Below are 18,048 nucleotides of genomic sequence, written 5' to 3'. Positions count from 1 at the left end.
CAATGTAATGCTCCGGCCAAAGCTGAAAACCAGACTTCACCGTCCTGTTAATTTTGATACAAAAACCAGGGAAAGTCTAAAATATTATTGTCCAGCTTGAAAGAAAACAACAATTGAAGCGGTGATAATAGCTGCAAGTGGATAATACTGCTTTGTTTAAGGGGGGATTGAAATATTTTTCTAAAAATGAATCTAAATACATCTTTAAATGACTCTAAAGCAGACCACATTGTATTTTCCACAAGTTTATCAGACACAAAAATCAGTATTTTAAACTATAGCTGCTTGGTTTTCCAGTGTAGTTTATTTTTACCAATTCTAAGCCATTTTCTGCTCGTGACGTAGTAACCCCCCCCCCCCCCCGCAAACGCTCGTTATTGAAGAATTTTGGACATTTTATATAGCATTTCTCTTACTAGAATGAAGGGGGAACATTTCTTCGGGAGTTTTGACTTTGGCTAACAGACTAATATGCAACAGGAAGAAATCTCTGAGCGCTGTGTTTTGTGTATACATGCTAGTGAGCATTTACATTGCGGTACGCAGTAAAAGGCGTTGAAGCCCTTGGTAACTTCTCCAGCAGCCTCTCCTGCTGCTGGTGCTTAGCGTGGGGCTTTTCGGAAAGCCGCTAGCCAGCGTTTGTGCTTGCTGCCGGGACAGGGAGGCTTTATAGCACCGACAGCCCTGCTACAAAGAGCAGACACTTYGGTAAGGCTAGCTTTGACGGTGACAAGTTTTTTTCCCCGGGGGGAAAAAAAAAAAATGTAACATTATCTCAGCTTTTCTTTTCCCATGCACCTTTTATCTTTGGGGCATAACTGGCCCACAGGACTGACGATTCATGGATGGCAGAGGAATATGTACAGACTTGGGCATGTAAGCGAGACATTAGCAGAGCTTCTAGCTCTGACAATCTGCGGCAGTTCGGCTAGTAGGACCATGCAAAAAATTGTCAGACACGGCTATATCCAAGACTCGAGAACTCCTGTTTATCCAAGAATTGTCAAATTTCTATTTGCCAAGTTTTTCCCCCCACAGAACCACAGCGTCAGTATGTGATGCCCAGAGCAACTGTCCTTGCACTGTAACGGCGGCAGCGTGGACTGGCAGCGTGGTTTGGCTGCTTTCCTTGAAAGCTCAGTTTTCAACAAATTTATGCTTATACATAAATGCAACCAATTGAAAAGCTGCAGGAAGGCAAAAATCTGTTTTACACAGAAACAAAGTAGTGCCTGAAGTAATTCACTAAGTTAGAACAAACTGTACAAGTTGTCGCAAATAATAATGCAAGTTTCAGTCTAAAAAACCCCAGCGACTGTAATTTTAGCCTGCAAGGTTGAAACCGCCTCCTCTAATCGCATAGCAACACCTGCACCCCACTGCCTCAGGCGGCTGCAGCAAGCAAGCGCATTCAAACCCATAAAGCACGAGGCAATATTTCCATGGGCAGCAAAGGGTGCTCAGCTCCCCGCGCCAATGAAAGCAATCGAGCAAGGAACTGACAGCCTGCCACCACGTAAGGAAGATGGTTTAAGAGTTGTCTTTAAGAGCAGTTACCTCCACCTCCCAGCTGCAGCAATGTGTTTCTGTTTATACGTTATTAAACCACAAACACGTTGAAGCACTAGGTTTCCCTCAATCCCCACCAAAAAATGTAATTAATTAGGTGGTCACTGCGGTCTAGCAGGAGTGATTTTTACTTACCTAGGGCCCATGCATTCCCCTGCAGCCAAATCTCTAGGGACTTGCACAGATTTTCTTCCCCCAAGTTCAGCTTCAAAAACTAAAGTATGAGGTTTGGCACAGTTGCTTGTGAAGAAGCTGTTCCCATACGTTCCTCAAAGCTTTGACTTATGTAGCGCAGAGAGACAGTCCAGTCCAAACACAGTGGCAGTGCTCCTGCTGCCCATACTGCTCTATTAATTGGTATATATTTTTTTTAGAAATATTTTTATTAAAAACTTTTCCTCTTCTATCTGTTGCATGCGAGATCCAACTGAGGGGCAATAGCCATTTTCCTGTACACCTAAAAACTGCCAATGGTCTGAACAAGCATCGTGCTCTGTTCTTTTGTTAGTAATCTCTGCCAGGTACAGTGGCATTACCATTCCACTGTAACCTTGGATGGTGGAAGTGGCTATCGCTGAGGGCAGGATATGTCGTTCCCTACAACTTGCCCTCACCGCAGGAAGAAAGGCCAGAGAAACAGCTTGCAGGCTGTTGGGGGAACACTTCCCTTCCTAAAAATGCTCCTTGTTCAACTGAGTAAGCAAAAGTATTGCCAATTCACCTTTCCGATTCAGAGTCTGGACCAGCTCTTTTGCCGCAGAACTGAAATATTTCTGGTGGATGCCTACTGGGAGCAACTTCTCCTAAGAGGGACAAGTTCAGAGGAGCAGAACAGATCAGTGGGTATCAAACGCAACTAGGAGGCACCAGAAGTGACTGGACTCTTGAATAGAGAACAACAATTTCTGCTTACAGAAACAGGCCTGGCAGCTTTAGTGCAGACAAATTATGTAGATGCACAACATTCTGCAAACTGGAAACTAGGTATTCTCCCTGCCATTTGAAGTCATTCCCTCCTGACTAACCACTAGAATAAAGATAACACAAACAGCGYACCCCCCCGGGAAACTGTAGTTTAAAATGTAGTTGTAAGGCAACAAAAGAAACGGACCACTCAATACTGTTATACACAGAAATGTACATTTTTCTTAAATGCTTGAGTTGGAAAGTGAGAGCAAGAGAATGTATTTTCTTATCAAAAGACTGATACTGATATTATTCTTTATGTCCAGTAAAATCTGATTATCATAAGCAGTAAGACTGATAACTCCAACTTTAAAGCTGAGAAAAGCAGGTTAAAATAGCATAAAAGCTATGCTCTGATCTTTAAACCCAATATAATTGGGCAAAGTCAGATCTTCAGGTCTTTTTACTTTAACTTTGAATCCAGTTGAAGATCTCTTCCTGACCCACAGTCATGTAAACAATTCACAGAATTAGCTGATACATTCAACACTTTTTTTTTTTTAAAAAAAAGTTAATTTCATCCAAAACCGACTCACCAGTAGTTATGCCCTCTAGTGGCCTGTTTTTTCAAAGTACAACGATCAGTTATTAAAAGCTTTGGTTCAAACTGTAGAATACTGACCACTGCATGTTAGAAAAAAATGATCTTAAAAGAAAGGTTAGAATATCCAATGCTGAACACTACTGCTGACTGAGAGCACAACCCAAGGGAAATTCAGCCTCTTCTCTAGATGTTAACAATGGATATGAATTACAGGCACTGAAAAGGCACATGACAAAAAATACATTCTCCCCTTTCTGGAGAAAGGCCCTGTATCACCTTCAAACTTGTAACTAGCATGTAGAGCAAAGCAACGGTTTACATCAAAACACTGGATCCTTTACAGCAATACTGTTCCCCTCGTTCTCAATTATTTGGGTCTGAAAGGCTGGTGTAAAGCTTTGTATCTTCATGCAGACCTAGTTTTTCCCATATATGTTTTATTTGAAAAACAGAATTATAGTTTCAATCTGGATTCTTTTGCTTGCAAAGCTTTGCTTGCTAGTTCAACTCTTTCTTTTAACAAGCTAGCTTCTTCATCACTTTTGTGGGCTTGTACATTTTTCAGTAAGAAGTGGGTAAGAAAAAGCTTCAAACCTTCCCGTAGCATTCCCAGTTTGGGGTTCTCAGATATCCTGTAAAGATACAGGAGAAAAACAGTATTAGTCTTCTATTGTCTAGTTAAGTTTCTTTAATTATTCTTCCTCAAATAGAGCTGTAGGAGGGGAGGAAAAAAAAAAAAGCTATAAAAGGAGCTTTTCTGAAAAGACTTTCAAATTAACAGTAAGTCTATGTTGGTTTGGCAAACAGCCCGACGCACTCAACACGCAATTGGTCCTCAACAATAAAATGGAATATTAGAGTATTTGAATTGCTTTATGTAGATTTGGCTGTAARGTAGTTGTCTGAGGCAAACACCCTGTCTGAACTTCCTTGTGTTTCAGCATAATGGTTGAAACAACATCACTTAACTTTTCTAACTAACACGACACTGCAAGTTTAATACAACAGAATCATGGAATCACAGAAGAGTTGGTCAGAACAGACCTCTGCAGGTCACCTTGCCCAACCTCCTGTTACAGCAGGGCTAACGTTCAGGTGTGGACACGCTGCTCCCAGCCTTACCCACTCAAGTCCCACGGACCTCCGAGGACAGAGGTTCCCCAGCCTCTGGGTAACCTGCTCCTTTGCGTAACCACTCTATGAGCAGGGGTTTTTTTTGTTTTTGTTTTTGTTTTTTTTTAAACTTATGTCCGATCAGCACTTTCCTGCAGCAATTTGTGATCACTGCCACTTTTCTTTTCACTGTACACCTCTGAGAGGAGTCTGCTTCCATTTTCTTTATAACCCTCCTTTAGGTAAGGTGAAGACTGTCCTCTCAGTCTTCACCTTCTCTTCTCCAGGCTAAAACCCCAAGTTCCCCAGCTTCACCTTGTACGTTATGTGCTCCAGCCTCCCAACCATTTCAGCTGCCCTCCCCTGGACTCTCCAGTTTGTCAGACTCTCTCTCTATCACTGAGAGAGCCTGACACCAGGCTCAGTATTCGAGGTGCAGACCCCTAAGTGCCAAGCAGAGGGCAATGATGCTTTTGCTAATGCAGCCCGGTATGCAATTGGCCTTCATCACTGCAAAGCAATGCTGCTGCCTTGGGCTCAACTTCTTGTCCTCCAGGGCCTCCAGATCCTTTCCTGCAGCCCTGTTTGCAGCTAGTCAGCCCCCAGCCCGGGCTGCTGCAGGAGGTTACTCTGTCCCAGGTGCAGGACTTTGCATTTCTCTTTGCTCCACTTTGCCGTTCCTGTCACCCCATACCTCCAGCTTGTCAAGGCACAACTCAATAGTAGCTGCGTCCTCCAGCTTATCAGCTACTCCCCCCAGTTTGAGTTTCTGTGATGACTACTAAAAAGTTACTTTATTTTGGTCTGACTGTTTCCAAAGAGTAGAAACCACTGTTACAGCTCGCACACTGAATGTTTATACAGTGACAAAAGGTTAGCCACCTGAAAAACAAGCAAACAACCCCCCCAAACAACAACAAAAAAATCCCARCTTTCTTCCTGGGTCGAGTTACAAATTAAGGCTGTTTCCACAACAAAGAGTATATGTGAGAACATTGGGTTTCTTGTGACCTATATTCTTCCAAACTGTACTAGGGATGAGTCCAAAGCACTGTAAAAAAAAAAAAAAGCTTTACAGAACTTGAGGATATTTATTGGTATCTTCGTAGCTTGTAGTGGGTTAAAGAAAAAAAGGAGGAGTCAGAACTACATTTTAGCCTCTTCAGTAGAATTATTTTTTCTGATCACTTTGGAGAAGGATTTAACAAAGGATCCCTGTCCCATATGCAGAAAAAATATCTGGACAATGTTATTTTGAAAAAAAAMTTAATTGTTCCCTTATTAGCATTTCTTTATATCCCTCCCTACACTAAAGAAATCTGTGAGCCACAAAGACTGCTGTGAGACTGAATCCCACTACGCACAGATGGTAAAGCAATAAGGAAAGCAGGTAAGTACAGAGCTYTGTTCATGAGAATCCAGTGACCAAAATGATACACTGAGTATGTGAAAGCCTTAATTATTTTGTGTAGAAATTTTACACAGTTGCATCTATACTGGATTCTATATTAACACATAAATTATATATTCCCCCCCACCCCTTGCTTTAAGAGATGGACAGCTGGTATTTGGAGAAGGCATTGTGTACTTCCAAATAAGATAGGCAAACCTCTTATCTGTTTAATCACTACTCACCAAGGGTTCCCTGGAGATCTCTCTGATCACTTACCTCCCAAAAATGTCACTAAGATCTTCATCATCTGTTTTGATTAACAGCATGCTTAATACTTGTCGCAAGAAATGGACATTGGGTTTATCTAGTTCGCTGAATTCAATTACCTAGTTAACAATAGAGAGAGAATTAGATTAACAATTCAAGTATTTCAAACAACTGAACTCTCTTTACAATAAACAGCTTTTAGCACATCGACTGGCCTCCCATACATACCGAGTCTGAAGTTCAGCACAGAACAGTAAGGTGAGAACATTGCTCCCCCCAAAGCCAAACAACAAGGAAGCAGTGAAGTTTCTACGGAATAACCTGACCACTAGTACCAGAATAGCAGGATATATTTTTCCAGCAAGATAAATACTTCAAAATTATTGAGGACAATGTAGAATACTGCCCACTTAATATGTTCCAATTACTCTTTTGAAATAAATTCTATACACGCCTCATTCTGAAAGGCAAGCGCTCAGTAGATTTCTGCCTGTTCTGTAAAATCAGTGTTGGCTAAAGAGCGTGGCTTGAAATCCACTGACAAAGCTTGCTAATGTAGGGGTCTTAGTTCCAAATCTGGATACTATAAAAAGCAAAAACCCAACTACTCTACATATAGAATGGTAGAGGGTCGTCAAACCATTAAAACCTCTGTAGGTCTGGCAGGGTTTCATTAACACTGCCTTCAGCAATAGCCATGGTCAAACCCAAATCCCACCCACATCAGCGCCAACAGAACTGCTTGTAGCTCTGTACCACCTTTTGTACTGCTCTGAGAAGGTTTAGTGGTTTGGGGACAATACCTAGCCAAAGCTGGTTCTCCAGGTTTATTACTGCAGCAGAACCGTCCCCCCCAATTAGGGAACATGTGGTAGTGTGACACAAAAGTCCCCCAGTTCTTGGGCAGGAGCCACCTGGGAACTAGTATAGAGAGTAGCAAGTCAGAGCTACTGAGGCCTTACCAGACTCCAGTTATCTCCTGATACTTTTATAAAAAGATGCTTCTGTACCATATTCTCCAGGATCTCTATATACTGGGTCACCACAGCTCCCCTTTTTCCGTAGATTACTGGGGAACATTATTGTGATCAATGGGAACATTAAAACACTTGCTTATTAAGTTGGCGATTTTAGAATAGCTTTCATCTTAGCTTATGAGCAGAAACAGCTAGATTACTAGCTAGGTAACAGAGAACATACATTTTTCGCATAACTAGCAAATGCAAGGAGAGCACAGAAATATTTTGAGAAGAAACACACCAACCTTGAGAACTGAAAGTGGCAATGATTTTGTCCTTAACAAGTGAACTAACAGTGAAACCAAGTTGGAGACAGCAGTGGTTGACAGGTTTCCCAAGTCTCGGATTTTGTCCCAAATACTAAACTGAAATGTCATCTAGGTGGCAAGACAGGAAACACTACAAGTCAAGCAACTATTTAAACAAGTAATAACACAACAAAATCTTTTTGCCTTCTACTCTTTATGAACAGTCCCTTGATTAAGAGATGTTCAGTAAGACTGTTCAACTCTTAAAACGTGTAAAACAGAAAGAAGCAAACCTGTTGCAGCAGTTATTTTGTTTCCTACTTAGATCTGACCATGAGCGTGCCTTACTGAATGCATAGGTACACCAGCATAATTTTTGTCAGAATCAAGATCTTAATAGGTATTTACTGCTCTCAGGTATTTAATGACTGTCTTTCTAACCACAATAATGACACCACAACAAAGCATAAACAGATCTTTCTTCACCTGGAATCGTCTTTCATATTCACAAAACTTGCTACCCAAAAATGCATAGAAGGGGTTATATGTCTTCTCCTGTAAGCAACAGTAAAGGATAACGTGAACAATTTCTCTTTCCTGCTGATCTTTCAGTCCAAGCCTAAAATTTAGTGAGAGGAAAAAAAAATAGTTTAGTAAGGAAAAACAACTGCCACAAAGCAAGAGCTACAGTCAACATATGAGAATAATACAAGAAGTAAAAAAAGTCACACAATTCTATTTGTCACAAAGTCCTTAAAACACCAAACGGAAACAAACTGCTAAGACTGCAGGCTAACCCAACATCCCTGTGTGGCAATGCTGCCGTAGTACCAGTGCTAAAGSACTGGCTGCAGGAACAAGACTGCAAGCTCAGGAGTGGAATGATACAAATCTAACCAGCCGCAGGCAGGGAAACGTAGCCCACCCTGTGTTTGTGCCTCTCCACAAATGGAAACAGGAGAGGGCCCTGCTTTCACGCAGTCAGTCCCTACTTGGAAGTCCCTAGCCTTTGAAAGCTGCAGTAGTGCTGCAGCAAGCACTGCAACACGGGAAACCAATATAGAGGGTAAACAGTGAGGTAAAAACTGTAGGATGCTATTTTGGTTACCTCGTGCTTGTACCTGTGGTCACAGGAAAGAAAAAACAGCCTTTGGATCAATATAAGCCTGTTAAGAGAAATGTACATYCAGGACTTTTCACTTCTGTGGTACTTACTAGTGACTGAAAAAAAATGTTAAGGCGTTTTTCTTATTTAATTGGTGATATTATTCTTTTCATCTCTAGGTCAATTCAACTCCATGCTAGATAATACTTAAAATTCATCACTGTTTGATAGCAGCCTGAGACGATGCAGTCAGTGATTTCAAGCCACCTTAGAAAAAAAAAATCTGAAGAAAATAATCAGTATCAATGAGTACCTCTGCTGGCTGTCTCAGCGTAAAGGCCAAGGACTCTAYAGCCTTCACATTTAAACAGCTGACCGGTCTGAAAGAGGGTTGAGACTTTGGCAAGAAATGGTAACWAACTCACAATGCACCTGTTCTGTGAATAATATGATTTAGTTTCCAGGGCTGTCAAATGCTTGGCAGCATTAAAACCAATTTAAATGAAACATGCTTAATATTATAATCTGAAAAATGTCAAACAAAATTATTTTCATTGCTTCAAGCTCAAGTTTCATCTGGCATTAGTAAACTCAAATGTATTTTCTAAGCAAATTAGACTCCACTGGAGCTTGATCTACAGATTGCAGAATACAGATTGTCAGGGCTTGTGTCTAATCTCCATTGCTCGTGTACCCCTCCAGACATCTGTCATGTATTTGATCATAGATACATACCAGATTTACAGAGAAAATATTGTCATTTAGCCAAAAAAACCCCCAAAAAACAAAACAAAACAAAAAAACCCTGGGATACTTCCTAGGCTGATTGCTAATGAGCAGCAACAACTTCAAGTTTTCTTCTCCCCCCCCCCCCCCAAAAAAAGCATCACTGTAAATGCCAGGCCAGTACTGTCATTCTCTTGCTCTCCCATCAGCCAAGTTCTAACCGATTTTGTTACAGAGCAACTAAAGTTTTTTTGGGGAAAAAAACCCACAGCCCCAAATAAAACCCCCCCACAGTTCTCAGCCATCTGACATGCATTTAATAGATGACTTGTGAAATTACAATTCAGCCACTAATTTGGTACATTCTCGTTTTCCTTGGTCATCATCACTTCTGCCACAACTTATTTATTTTGGAAATATTCATGGTGCCAGATGGCTGTAACTAAGTAAACCAGTATTTTGATATTCAATTTTGTTCTTACCTTCAGTTCACAGACCTAGCAGTACTTTCTCTTTTCAAATCTGACATTCCTAAACATCAAGGATTGAAGAGCTAGGATTGTCTTTCAATGCTTAGCTCCATCATAAAGCTGTAAAGATTTGCTAAGCCCAATAATCTTGGAGAAAGAAGCTGCAGCCACCTCACCTATTAAATCATTTGTAAGGTGCAACACGACCACAGACTTGTATGTCTTGACCACTTAAAAAATTTTCCCCCAAGTATGGAATAACTGCCTCTAAAGTAGGTTAGTTATCACCAGCGAAAGCCTGAGATTATCATTTTTAGATCAAAAAACACCAACATTCCAAGACACCTCTAAAGTCACCTCAAATGATTTTAGTAAATACAAACACATACTCACGACCCTGAGTACATACACACACTACACCAGGATATCCATGACTTCTACAACTGTTTCAATTCTTCGTGAAACGTTAACTTTCTCAGTTTCTGAAACTCTGAAATAGCTTTAAAAAAATCCCTCTCCACCAAACCTAAGCAGTATTCATTCCCCCTCCTATATGGATCTGTGGTTTGTTAAGGAGGCACAGACTTTCAGCTGCTTAAATGGATCAAGCCTCACTCTCTCCTCTGTGACTCCAGACATACTGCCAACCCTCCCTTCACGTTGGCACTTCTGCAACCACAGGTTGAGCCACTTCAGGGAGCTGTTCTGGCTACAAACTGATCGCCTTCATCTGCTGAAAGGAGGAGAAAGACAGGCAAAACTATAGCAGCCTGGATTTAGAATGGTTTGAACTGCCATTGAACCACACCTCAACTCTGACAGAGACCTACCAGCAGATGAAGWAGTGCATGAGAAGTACATATTTTAACTGTGCTTGTTGATTCAAGAGACTGACACCAAACATACAAATATAAATTCCCATACATTTTGGAAAGCATGCTCACATTAAATTTTTAATTCCTTTACTGACAATTCTGTGTCTTTTCCATTATTCTCTGCCAGATGCAGGATGATTTGAGATTTCCTCTCTCTGTGCATTTGCTGTATAAAAATCAGTTTCAACACATAGCAGGCAATCTGCAGACACAGTTTTTCTGCCAAGTCTGTGTGTATACAGATTTGTATACTGGTTTAAATAGCAAGGATGAGAGTCAAGGATCAATTTGCAAATTGAACTACCAGGCCTTGGCAAGAACTGCAGCAGCAGCTAATTTCTTTTAATTGAACAGGCCATATTAAGATATTGGAATGACTCCATCAGTCTTAAATCCAAGCTGTGTTTTGCAGAAGTGGCATTTAATCAAATATTAGTTGATTTTATTACAAAGTCTGTTTTGGTTTGGTTAGCAAATTAAATAATTGCATGCCATCCTGATAGGACAACTCCCTTGAATTACAAAGCTGGAACAGAAGAGTCCAGACCCAATCTCTCCCCTCCCAGTTACTACAAACTTACAATTAGTATTCTGACAAACACAAAGAATAGCTTAGTTTGAGCTCTTTCCTGATCACATCATCTTCTAAAGAGCTGTTTGCCAAATGGTAGGGGAACCAGTTCTCAACACGAGATGTGACCCTGGAGCAAATCCAAAGCTAATAAATTCTGCAGGATGGAAGCAGAGGTGTTAAAACCTTACCAGGTCAGGCAAGTATGGACAGAGGTCTACAAGATGGCCTAACATGGCAGCAAGAGGGGGCAAGTAGCAAAGGAAGAGGCAGCAGTAAAGAAGTCCAGCCACAAAACCAAGAGATGTTCAAAAGGGGCTTAGGGACTGTCTCTATGAAGAAGCAAGCCTGCAATAAACTTTCATATGCTGGACTGGGATCCCCATCTCCACTGCAAAAACTTACAGGATCCATAAGTCAGAAGATGCTGCAAGTCACAGTTCTAAACATAAGAGACAATAACAAGGGCTATTCCTTTCCTCTGATTGCCAGTCACCTCTTCTTGCTCCCTAAGTAGTCCTTACTCACATCAGGATTTTGGTCCCCCTCCCTTAACCCTTCTACTCCATCCTCATGTGAATGTCAAGTCATGCACTCCTTCAATTCCATTAGCAGTTAAATGCTCTTAAGTGCTGCTGCAAAAATTCCCTCTGCTCCAGACCAACAATATCTTATTTTTCCAACCCAAGGAACGCTTTTTAGCCCTGGACTTTCCTCTGTCCTCCTCTGCACTTACTTCAGAAGCTTTTCAAAGGCATCCAAGAAGTCTTCACTTGTCATCAAGACACAAAAAATACCTCTTCTGATATCAGTGTTCATTCTCTGCTTACGAGCAAGCTCCATTATCTTTGAACTCACCTGAAAAAAAAGTGTATTTTTAATGCTATTTTATTTACACTTGCTTTAAGAAAGCAATTTCAGCGCAACCTCATTGATGAAGATCTCCAGGAAACTGTGAAGCACCAATCCAAAAGTCCTGAGCTTTCATCCAGCAGAGATACAAATCCTCAAGAGATTGCTTTCAACTAGGGAAATCTACTTTCATTGTGGCAATTATTTTTAAGAAGTGCTTCTCTAAAGGTAAGTGACCATGGCCATCTCACCACACTACTTTTAGTATCTGCTTAGCTTACACACAACTCATTGACAGACAACACTACCTTTTAAGATTTCAKGCTATCAATCCACTGTAAATCAAGTCTCTTCTTCCACTTCATGTAAGAAGTTACTTTTGCAATTCTGCAGGATTAAAACCAAACTATATCATAATATTTGTAATAACAGTTCTCAGGAAGGACATGTGCACAGTTTTTTAAAAACATAAGAGCAGGTTTTACAATCTAAAGGCTTAATCTTACAAGAGCCCATCAAGTTTGTTTTGGTGGGCTCTGAAATGAGCTCATCCACCTGTATCAAGAATATTCAAAATACTACTGACAACACTGAGAGTTATAACTAGTATTGTTTGGATTTACCTTTCCTATATGCAATTTTTGCTGAGTCTTGCTGTTTGTATCATCTATCATTGGTGCTCCACTCCAGGATGAGCCTACAATCCACCAGCGACCAACCTTATCAGCATTGAGGAGAGATTCCAGGGAAACACGAAGCTGAGTTTCTTTTCCAGAACCACTGTTGTGAACCTTGAATAACAAAAAATCAAAAACCCAGAAGCTTTTAGTTGAAGCACTTTTTCAAAAACAAGATAACAGCATGACTTAATAATCTTCATAAAGGTCTTCACATGTTGCTTCTCACAACCTCTTCTTTTAGGCAGCAACCTGAAAAGAATTACAAGTTTTCCACATAATCTAATTCCTGAAATACAAAAAGTTACTTAAATCTATGTTTAGAAACTTCTGAAATTTAAAATGATCATCAGTTAAGAAGTAGCCATCTTCCAATCCTAAAATCTGATTAGAATTCAAATTTTATGTTAACATTGAAAATTAATTGATTTTCCTAGTAAAAAACTTTTGATCAAATAAAATAACATAATAAAACTGATAAGTTTTGCAGTATCAACAAGATAGCCTAAGAGTTGTTAAAAACAAACAAACAAAAAACTACAGAACTAGGTTACTTAGCTTATTTTTGCCTGGCCTATTATTGCCAACCTGCACATCCCAAGTTTCAGAAAACTAAAATTCTCTAGATGTGGTTGATAAGCAGTGCAATTTTCAGGTTGGAAATACATGGAGTCTAGAATCAGATTCAAGTCTAGTGAAAAAGAATTACTTCTCAATCCAACAGGACAGACAATTACTTTCATGCATTTTATATTGGGTTTAGACATCTAAAAAAACCCAACCAACTGGAACAATCTAAAAAGTGATTTTTTTTCTCTAAAGGAGTTTCAGACTTAAATGAATTCCAAAGTGATATTCACAGCTCATCAAGTCTCCATATACTACTTTTGTTACTTCTGAACATATGGTGTAAGAACAGCTGTACTACACATGTCAAGAAAGATCTTACCAGTGTTCTTTGCAATTTGCGGAGTTTTTCAACTGGTTCAGGATCATAACCAGGAATCTTACGCATGTCGTTATTCCTCAGTGCCAACATAGTCTCTAGCATAAAGCGAACCTATTGGGAAAAGAAATGCTGCTGTGGATTATATGCTGAAGAAGTTTACTTAACAAAGTAGAAAGTGTACTTTGAAATTACTATTTTGTGAGAATAAGCAGCTCAGCTGGCAATGTACATTGTATTTGTGTTCAAGTGACCTAAATCTCAGAGAATAATGTTTACTTTAACTCCCATTATCTTTGTTTGYGTTCAAGCTTCAATTCAAGGCTTAATCTGCTATATAAATAAATGAATAGCCTCAGCCATCATTTTTTAAGGTGTACAAAGTATCATGAAACAGAAGTACTGTTCATGGTATAATACCCACAACAGTTCCAGTCACACCCACTACAAGCATGTGTCTGTGTCCTAAGAAATAAGGAAGAAAAACTCACAGGAACAAAGTAATTGAGTACAAGAACTGGATAGTAGCAGTAACTTAGAATCTAACTGGAGTATAGCATGAAAATTGTTGGTAAATTAATACATTTAACTGAGCACTTATTAAAGTCTATTCAGAACAGCAAATCATTAACACACACATACCCTAGTCTGATCCTGAAGTTTCTTCTCTGCTGTGTTTGCTTTGCTCTGTGCTTCACTGATCAGTTCCTTCAAAGCCAACGGATCATCTTTTCTCAAGGAAAAGCCCACATTTTTCAGAAGAAACAAAATCAACTCAATATCCTTTTCTGTGAATGTGCTAACAAGCCTCTTCAGAATATCAAAGATCAGGAGGGAATGAACTACGTGGAAGTTATACAGATGGGCAATCAAAGCAAACAGATTTTCACATTCTTTCCCTTCAGCATCACTTTTATAGAGTTCATCAAATTTCTTCACCACAGCTTCCAAAAAGTGAGCACCAACCTAGCGATAGTTCCATAAAAGGAAAAAGAGAATTCTATGCAGTTAAACATTAGTAGATTTTTAAAACATCTGAAAAAACACTAATTTTGGGGGCAATACCAATGTTAACTTTAAAGAAATACTGTTGTTCCTCTTAACCAATACGGATGCTATGCATTTAAATATACAAAGAGTAACTAAACTGTAAGTGTGACATTTTCCAAAAGTTTATGTTATACCTCATACATGCAATCCAGTTGCCTTTTAAAATCTGTGCAAGAAAAGTAAGCGTTATGAAACACATCTATCAGAATGTACTTGCGTACACAGTTTTCACTGACACACACTAGCATCTTCCCAGCTGTCATGTCAGCATGCTGTTACTGCTAGTCATTCAGTCATTAAAAGATGCACATCCAAAATCAAATGCATCAGAGTTTAGCATTCCAGAATAAAATATTTAACTGGGGGGGCTTTATAACGTATTCAAACAGTGCAGACTCACAAACGGTATAACAGTCACCAGTACATAAGACAGTCTGGATATCAGCTATCTATTATTAGGTATTTTTAAGTTTCAACTTAAAATTAATTCTAAAGTTAAGTAGAACAAGAATACAACTCGATGGGAACATGATGCTGAAACACCTCAATCTCTTGAGAGATGTTTCATTGAAACTAGCTAAAATCTTGCCTTTGACACTATTAGTTTCACCTTCTTATTAGTAAGCAAAATATCTCAATCATTTGTCAGGCTTAAAAGTATAAAAAACTCCCCCAGGTTTGCCATACTTCTTGAGGTTTTTGATGTTCTGGAGTCATTTTTAAACATAAGTAATTTCACTGACAATATACATGATTAGGCTTTAAAGAATCTCTACTGATGTAAAGGGATTTCTGTAACGGCAAAGTTTTCCATATTTGGATACAGCAGTTAGTGATGCTACGTAGTGACACGTAAACAGAAATCAAAAAGACAATCTGAACAAATTATCAAGGAAAACACTGCACAATATGTATTATAAAACAAAGTTAGTCCCAACCACAAGAATTACCTCAATTCCTACTGTATGATGAAGAATGCTGACCAAAAGGACATGCTCCATCATCAATCTTGCAGGCATTGCAACTGCAGTAACACAAGCATTCATAAGAATATCTGTTAGAGTTTCATTCATGTCCTTTCTGCTGTTGGCCATGTAGAGCTCTTCCAGCTGTCCACTGATGGAGGACAAATTTGGCTCACTCAACCTAGTCAGAAACAAAATCTGAAGTTTACTATTCTTCTTTATGTACAGTTCCACAATTTTCATCCAACCCATTTTTCTTAAGCTCCACTAGGTTCTCTAAAAAGATGAGTGAAAGGATGACTCAAAAGATGACCTTTTGTATTTTTCCTTGTTCACTAACCTGAAAACTGCAGTCAATATTTAATTGTTCTCTTTAGAAAATATTTACATGTGAAAATGTAATAGCTGCAGTATTTGCAAAGCACTGTCAATGGGCTTACTGTTAAACTGAGTGGCCTTATGAAAACTAATTCTATTCTAGCAGTTCTAACTATGGTACATCACGTTCTTTASAGAAACTAAGCATGAAAATACTTCACGCTTTTCTAACATGTCAGGTATAGGTATGGCAAATTCTAAGTGACTGAACAAACTGCAAACTATATTGTTCATTTTACAGCTGTGGAACTTACAACACAKACCAAAGAAAAGGCCAATAGATTTTATATTTTAGGAATACCTTAAAACTAAAACACATTGAAGTGTACTTTATCTGTTCTTCAGTTGCTTAAACTATATAGTGTAGCTCCTCCTTAGATGCAGAGCTGGAAAATTTCAATCCTATTTAATTTAAAAAAGAATCATGGTTTTGTTGGTACGTAGTAGGGATCTGACAGGGATCTAACGTTTAATGGGCACATTCCTACTGACATGTAGAGAATTATACCTAACACTTACAGGCAACAGGTGTGTGGAATTCAGCCCAATCTTGAATTTATTTTTGACATTTTCAACTTCTTTAACTACCAACTTTGAAGAATTTCTACCAACAAAGATTATTATTATTAAGGATGGCAGACATGATTGCCAACTTAAAATCAGTTTGCAAAGAGAAAAGTCACATCCATGTCACTTTTTTTTGAATGATGAGCACTGTCACATAGAACCAGAAAGATTAATGACTTGTCCTTACTGCATTACCTATTAATGAGACCATTCACCATTTTCTTCAGCCTTCCCAATTCTTCTCTTTTTTTGTCATCTAGTGCCTCCTGAGCTTTTCTCACTTGAGGGGGGACATACTTCGTAGCACTCTGACTAAGACTCTTACCAAGAAAACAAACAAACGGAAAGATAGAGAAGAGCATTTGAAATATTTGAACATAGGTACACATTTCTATTTAACATACCAAACTTTCAGCTAAGCGTGCATTCTGCCAGCCAATAACTAATGGCAAAGGAACAAGTTCATACAGAAAAAAACATGCAACAAGTTACCCCTTATGATCAGCTCGATGGCAGCAAAATCCTTTTCCCTTTACACGACTATTTCTTTAAGTCATTTTTCTTAAAGCTGACATCTTAGCTCTTCATATCACCCAAGCTGGACAACGGATGCCTCCAGAGCTGAAAGCTTCAGCTGCAGGTGGACTAAGAATTTACCCATGTGGGCCAAATGATCCGGTTAGCTCCCTCATTTCCACAMACCACCTCAAAACCTAGCACATGCAGAACCCCTAGGGACACCCTGAAGAAGCAACACTTCAGTTTGCAATTGATACTTGTTTTAACATAAGCTCTTTATGATCTCAGTAGAAGTGGTTAATCTTGCTGCATCCCTGTTCTTAAGTGCTAAATCAGGGAAAGTGCCACTTCCCTTTCTTCTGTTACTTGCTGATCTCGTACACACAGACAAGGCCACAGAGCTCCCGCTCGCGGGTATGATCTGCTACTATACTGACAGGAGCAACTCTACCCTCGACACGTAACGCTTGTTGCTGGGACCTGGAGATCCTCAGTAGCAGCAGCTGCTGCACCCAGCGCTGCTTGCACCCGTAACAACCCCCCGCAGGCCCTGAGCAGGCCGCTCAGGCAGCCCGCACCGCTCCAGCGTGGGGTGAAGCGGAGCCYGCTGCACGGGCAGGCCACGGTGCGCAGCCTGTGCAGGGGATCCGCGCTCCACGCTGAGCCCGCACCTGCTGCGGCTCCCGTGCAGGGGCTGGCGACCAGCTCCCGTTGCCCTTGCTCTCCCGGCGGCCTCCCGCCTCGGCCCCCTCAGATGCGTCAGAGGCGCCCTCCATCTCCTCCGCGTCCTCCAGGCCCTCGTCTTCCTCCTCCAGCCCTTCGTCCTCGAGGCCCTCATCTTCCTCCTCCAGCCCTTCGTCCTCTGGCCCCTCGTCTTCCTCCTCCAGCCCTTCGTCCTCTGGCCCCTCGTCTTCCTCCTCCAGCCCTTCGTCCTCGTCCTCTGGCCCCTCATCTTCCTCCTCCAGCCCTTCGTCCTCGTCCGTGTGCCCCTGGCCGCCCTCCTGCGGCCCCTCGCCTTCCTCCTCGTCGCTGCTGGCGTACAGTCCGGCGAGGGTGGCCCGGGAGCCCAGGGCGCCCAGCACGTAGCCCAGCCCGTCCCGCACGAAGCTCTGCGGCAGCTCGGCCGCGGCCGCCGCCTTCCTGCGGCGCTTGCCCAGCCCCAGGCGCCGCTCCAGCCGCCGGATCTCCTTCTCCTCCGCCGCGTTGGCCTCCAGCAGGGCCCGCTTCC

The 18,048-nt window shown here is 40.8% G+C and overlaps 1 protein-coding gene across 1 annotated transcript in view; it reads right to left on the bottom strand.

Annotated features, from left to right (window-relative positions):
• Positions 1-2,687: 2,687 nt before the first annotated feature.
• Positions 2,688-18,048, bottom strand: part of NOM1 (nucleolar protein with MIF4G domain 1) — a 19,164-nt gene continuing 3,803 nt past the window's right edge. The window contains exons 2-12 of the mRNA XM_026069271.1: positions 17,561-18,043; positions 16,497-16,621; positions 15,342-15,537; positions 13,984-14,307; positions 13,345-13,455; positions 12,342-12,509; positions 11,603-11,724; positions 7,606-7,738; positions 7,117-7,248; positions 5,862-5,971; positions 2,688-3,711 (exon numbers count right to left, since the gene is read on the bottom strand). Coding sequence (XP_025925056.1) covers positions 3,534-3,711; positions 5,862-5,971; positions 7,117-7,248; positions 7,606-7,738; positions 11,603-11,724; positions 12,342-12,509; positions 13,345-13,455; positions 13,984-14,307; positions 15,342-15,537; positions 16,497-16,621; positions 17,561-18,043 — 2,082 coding nt within the window. The 3' untranslated portion in view covers positions 2,688-3,533. The remainder of the gene's footprint in view (positions 3,712-5,861; positions 5,972-7,116; positions 7,249-7,605; positions 7,739-11,602; positions 11,725-12,341; positions 12,510-13,344; positions 13,456-13,983; positions 14,308-15,341; positions 15,538-16,496; positions 16,622-17,560; positions 18,044-18,048) is intronic.

Source organism: Apteryx rowi, unplaced genomic scaffold, assembly GCF_003343035.1.
Source record: "Apteryx rowi isolate R43461 unplaced genomic scaffold, aptRow1 scaffold_29, whole genome shotgun sequence".
In the NCBI taxonomy this organism is placed as follows: domain Eukaryota; kingdom Metazoa; phylum Chordata; class Aves; order Apterygiformes; family Apterygidae; genus Apteryx; species Apteryx rowi.
This window is presented reverse-complemented; position numbering and strand designations above follow the sequence as displayed.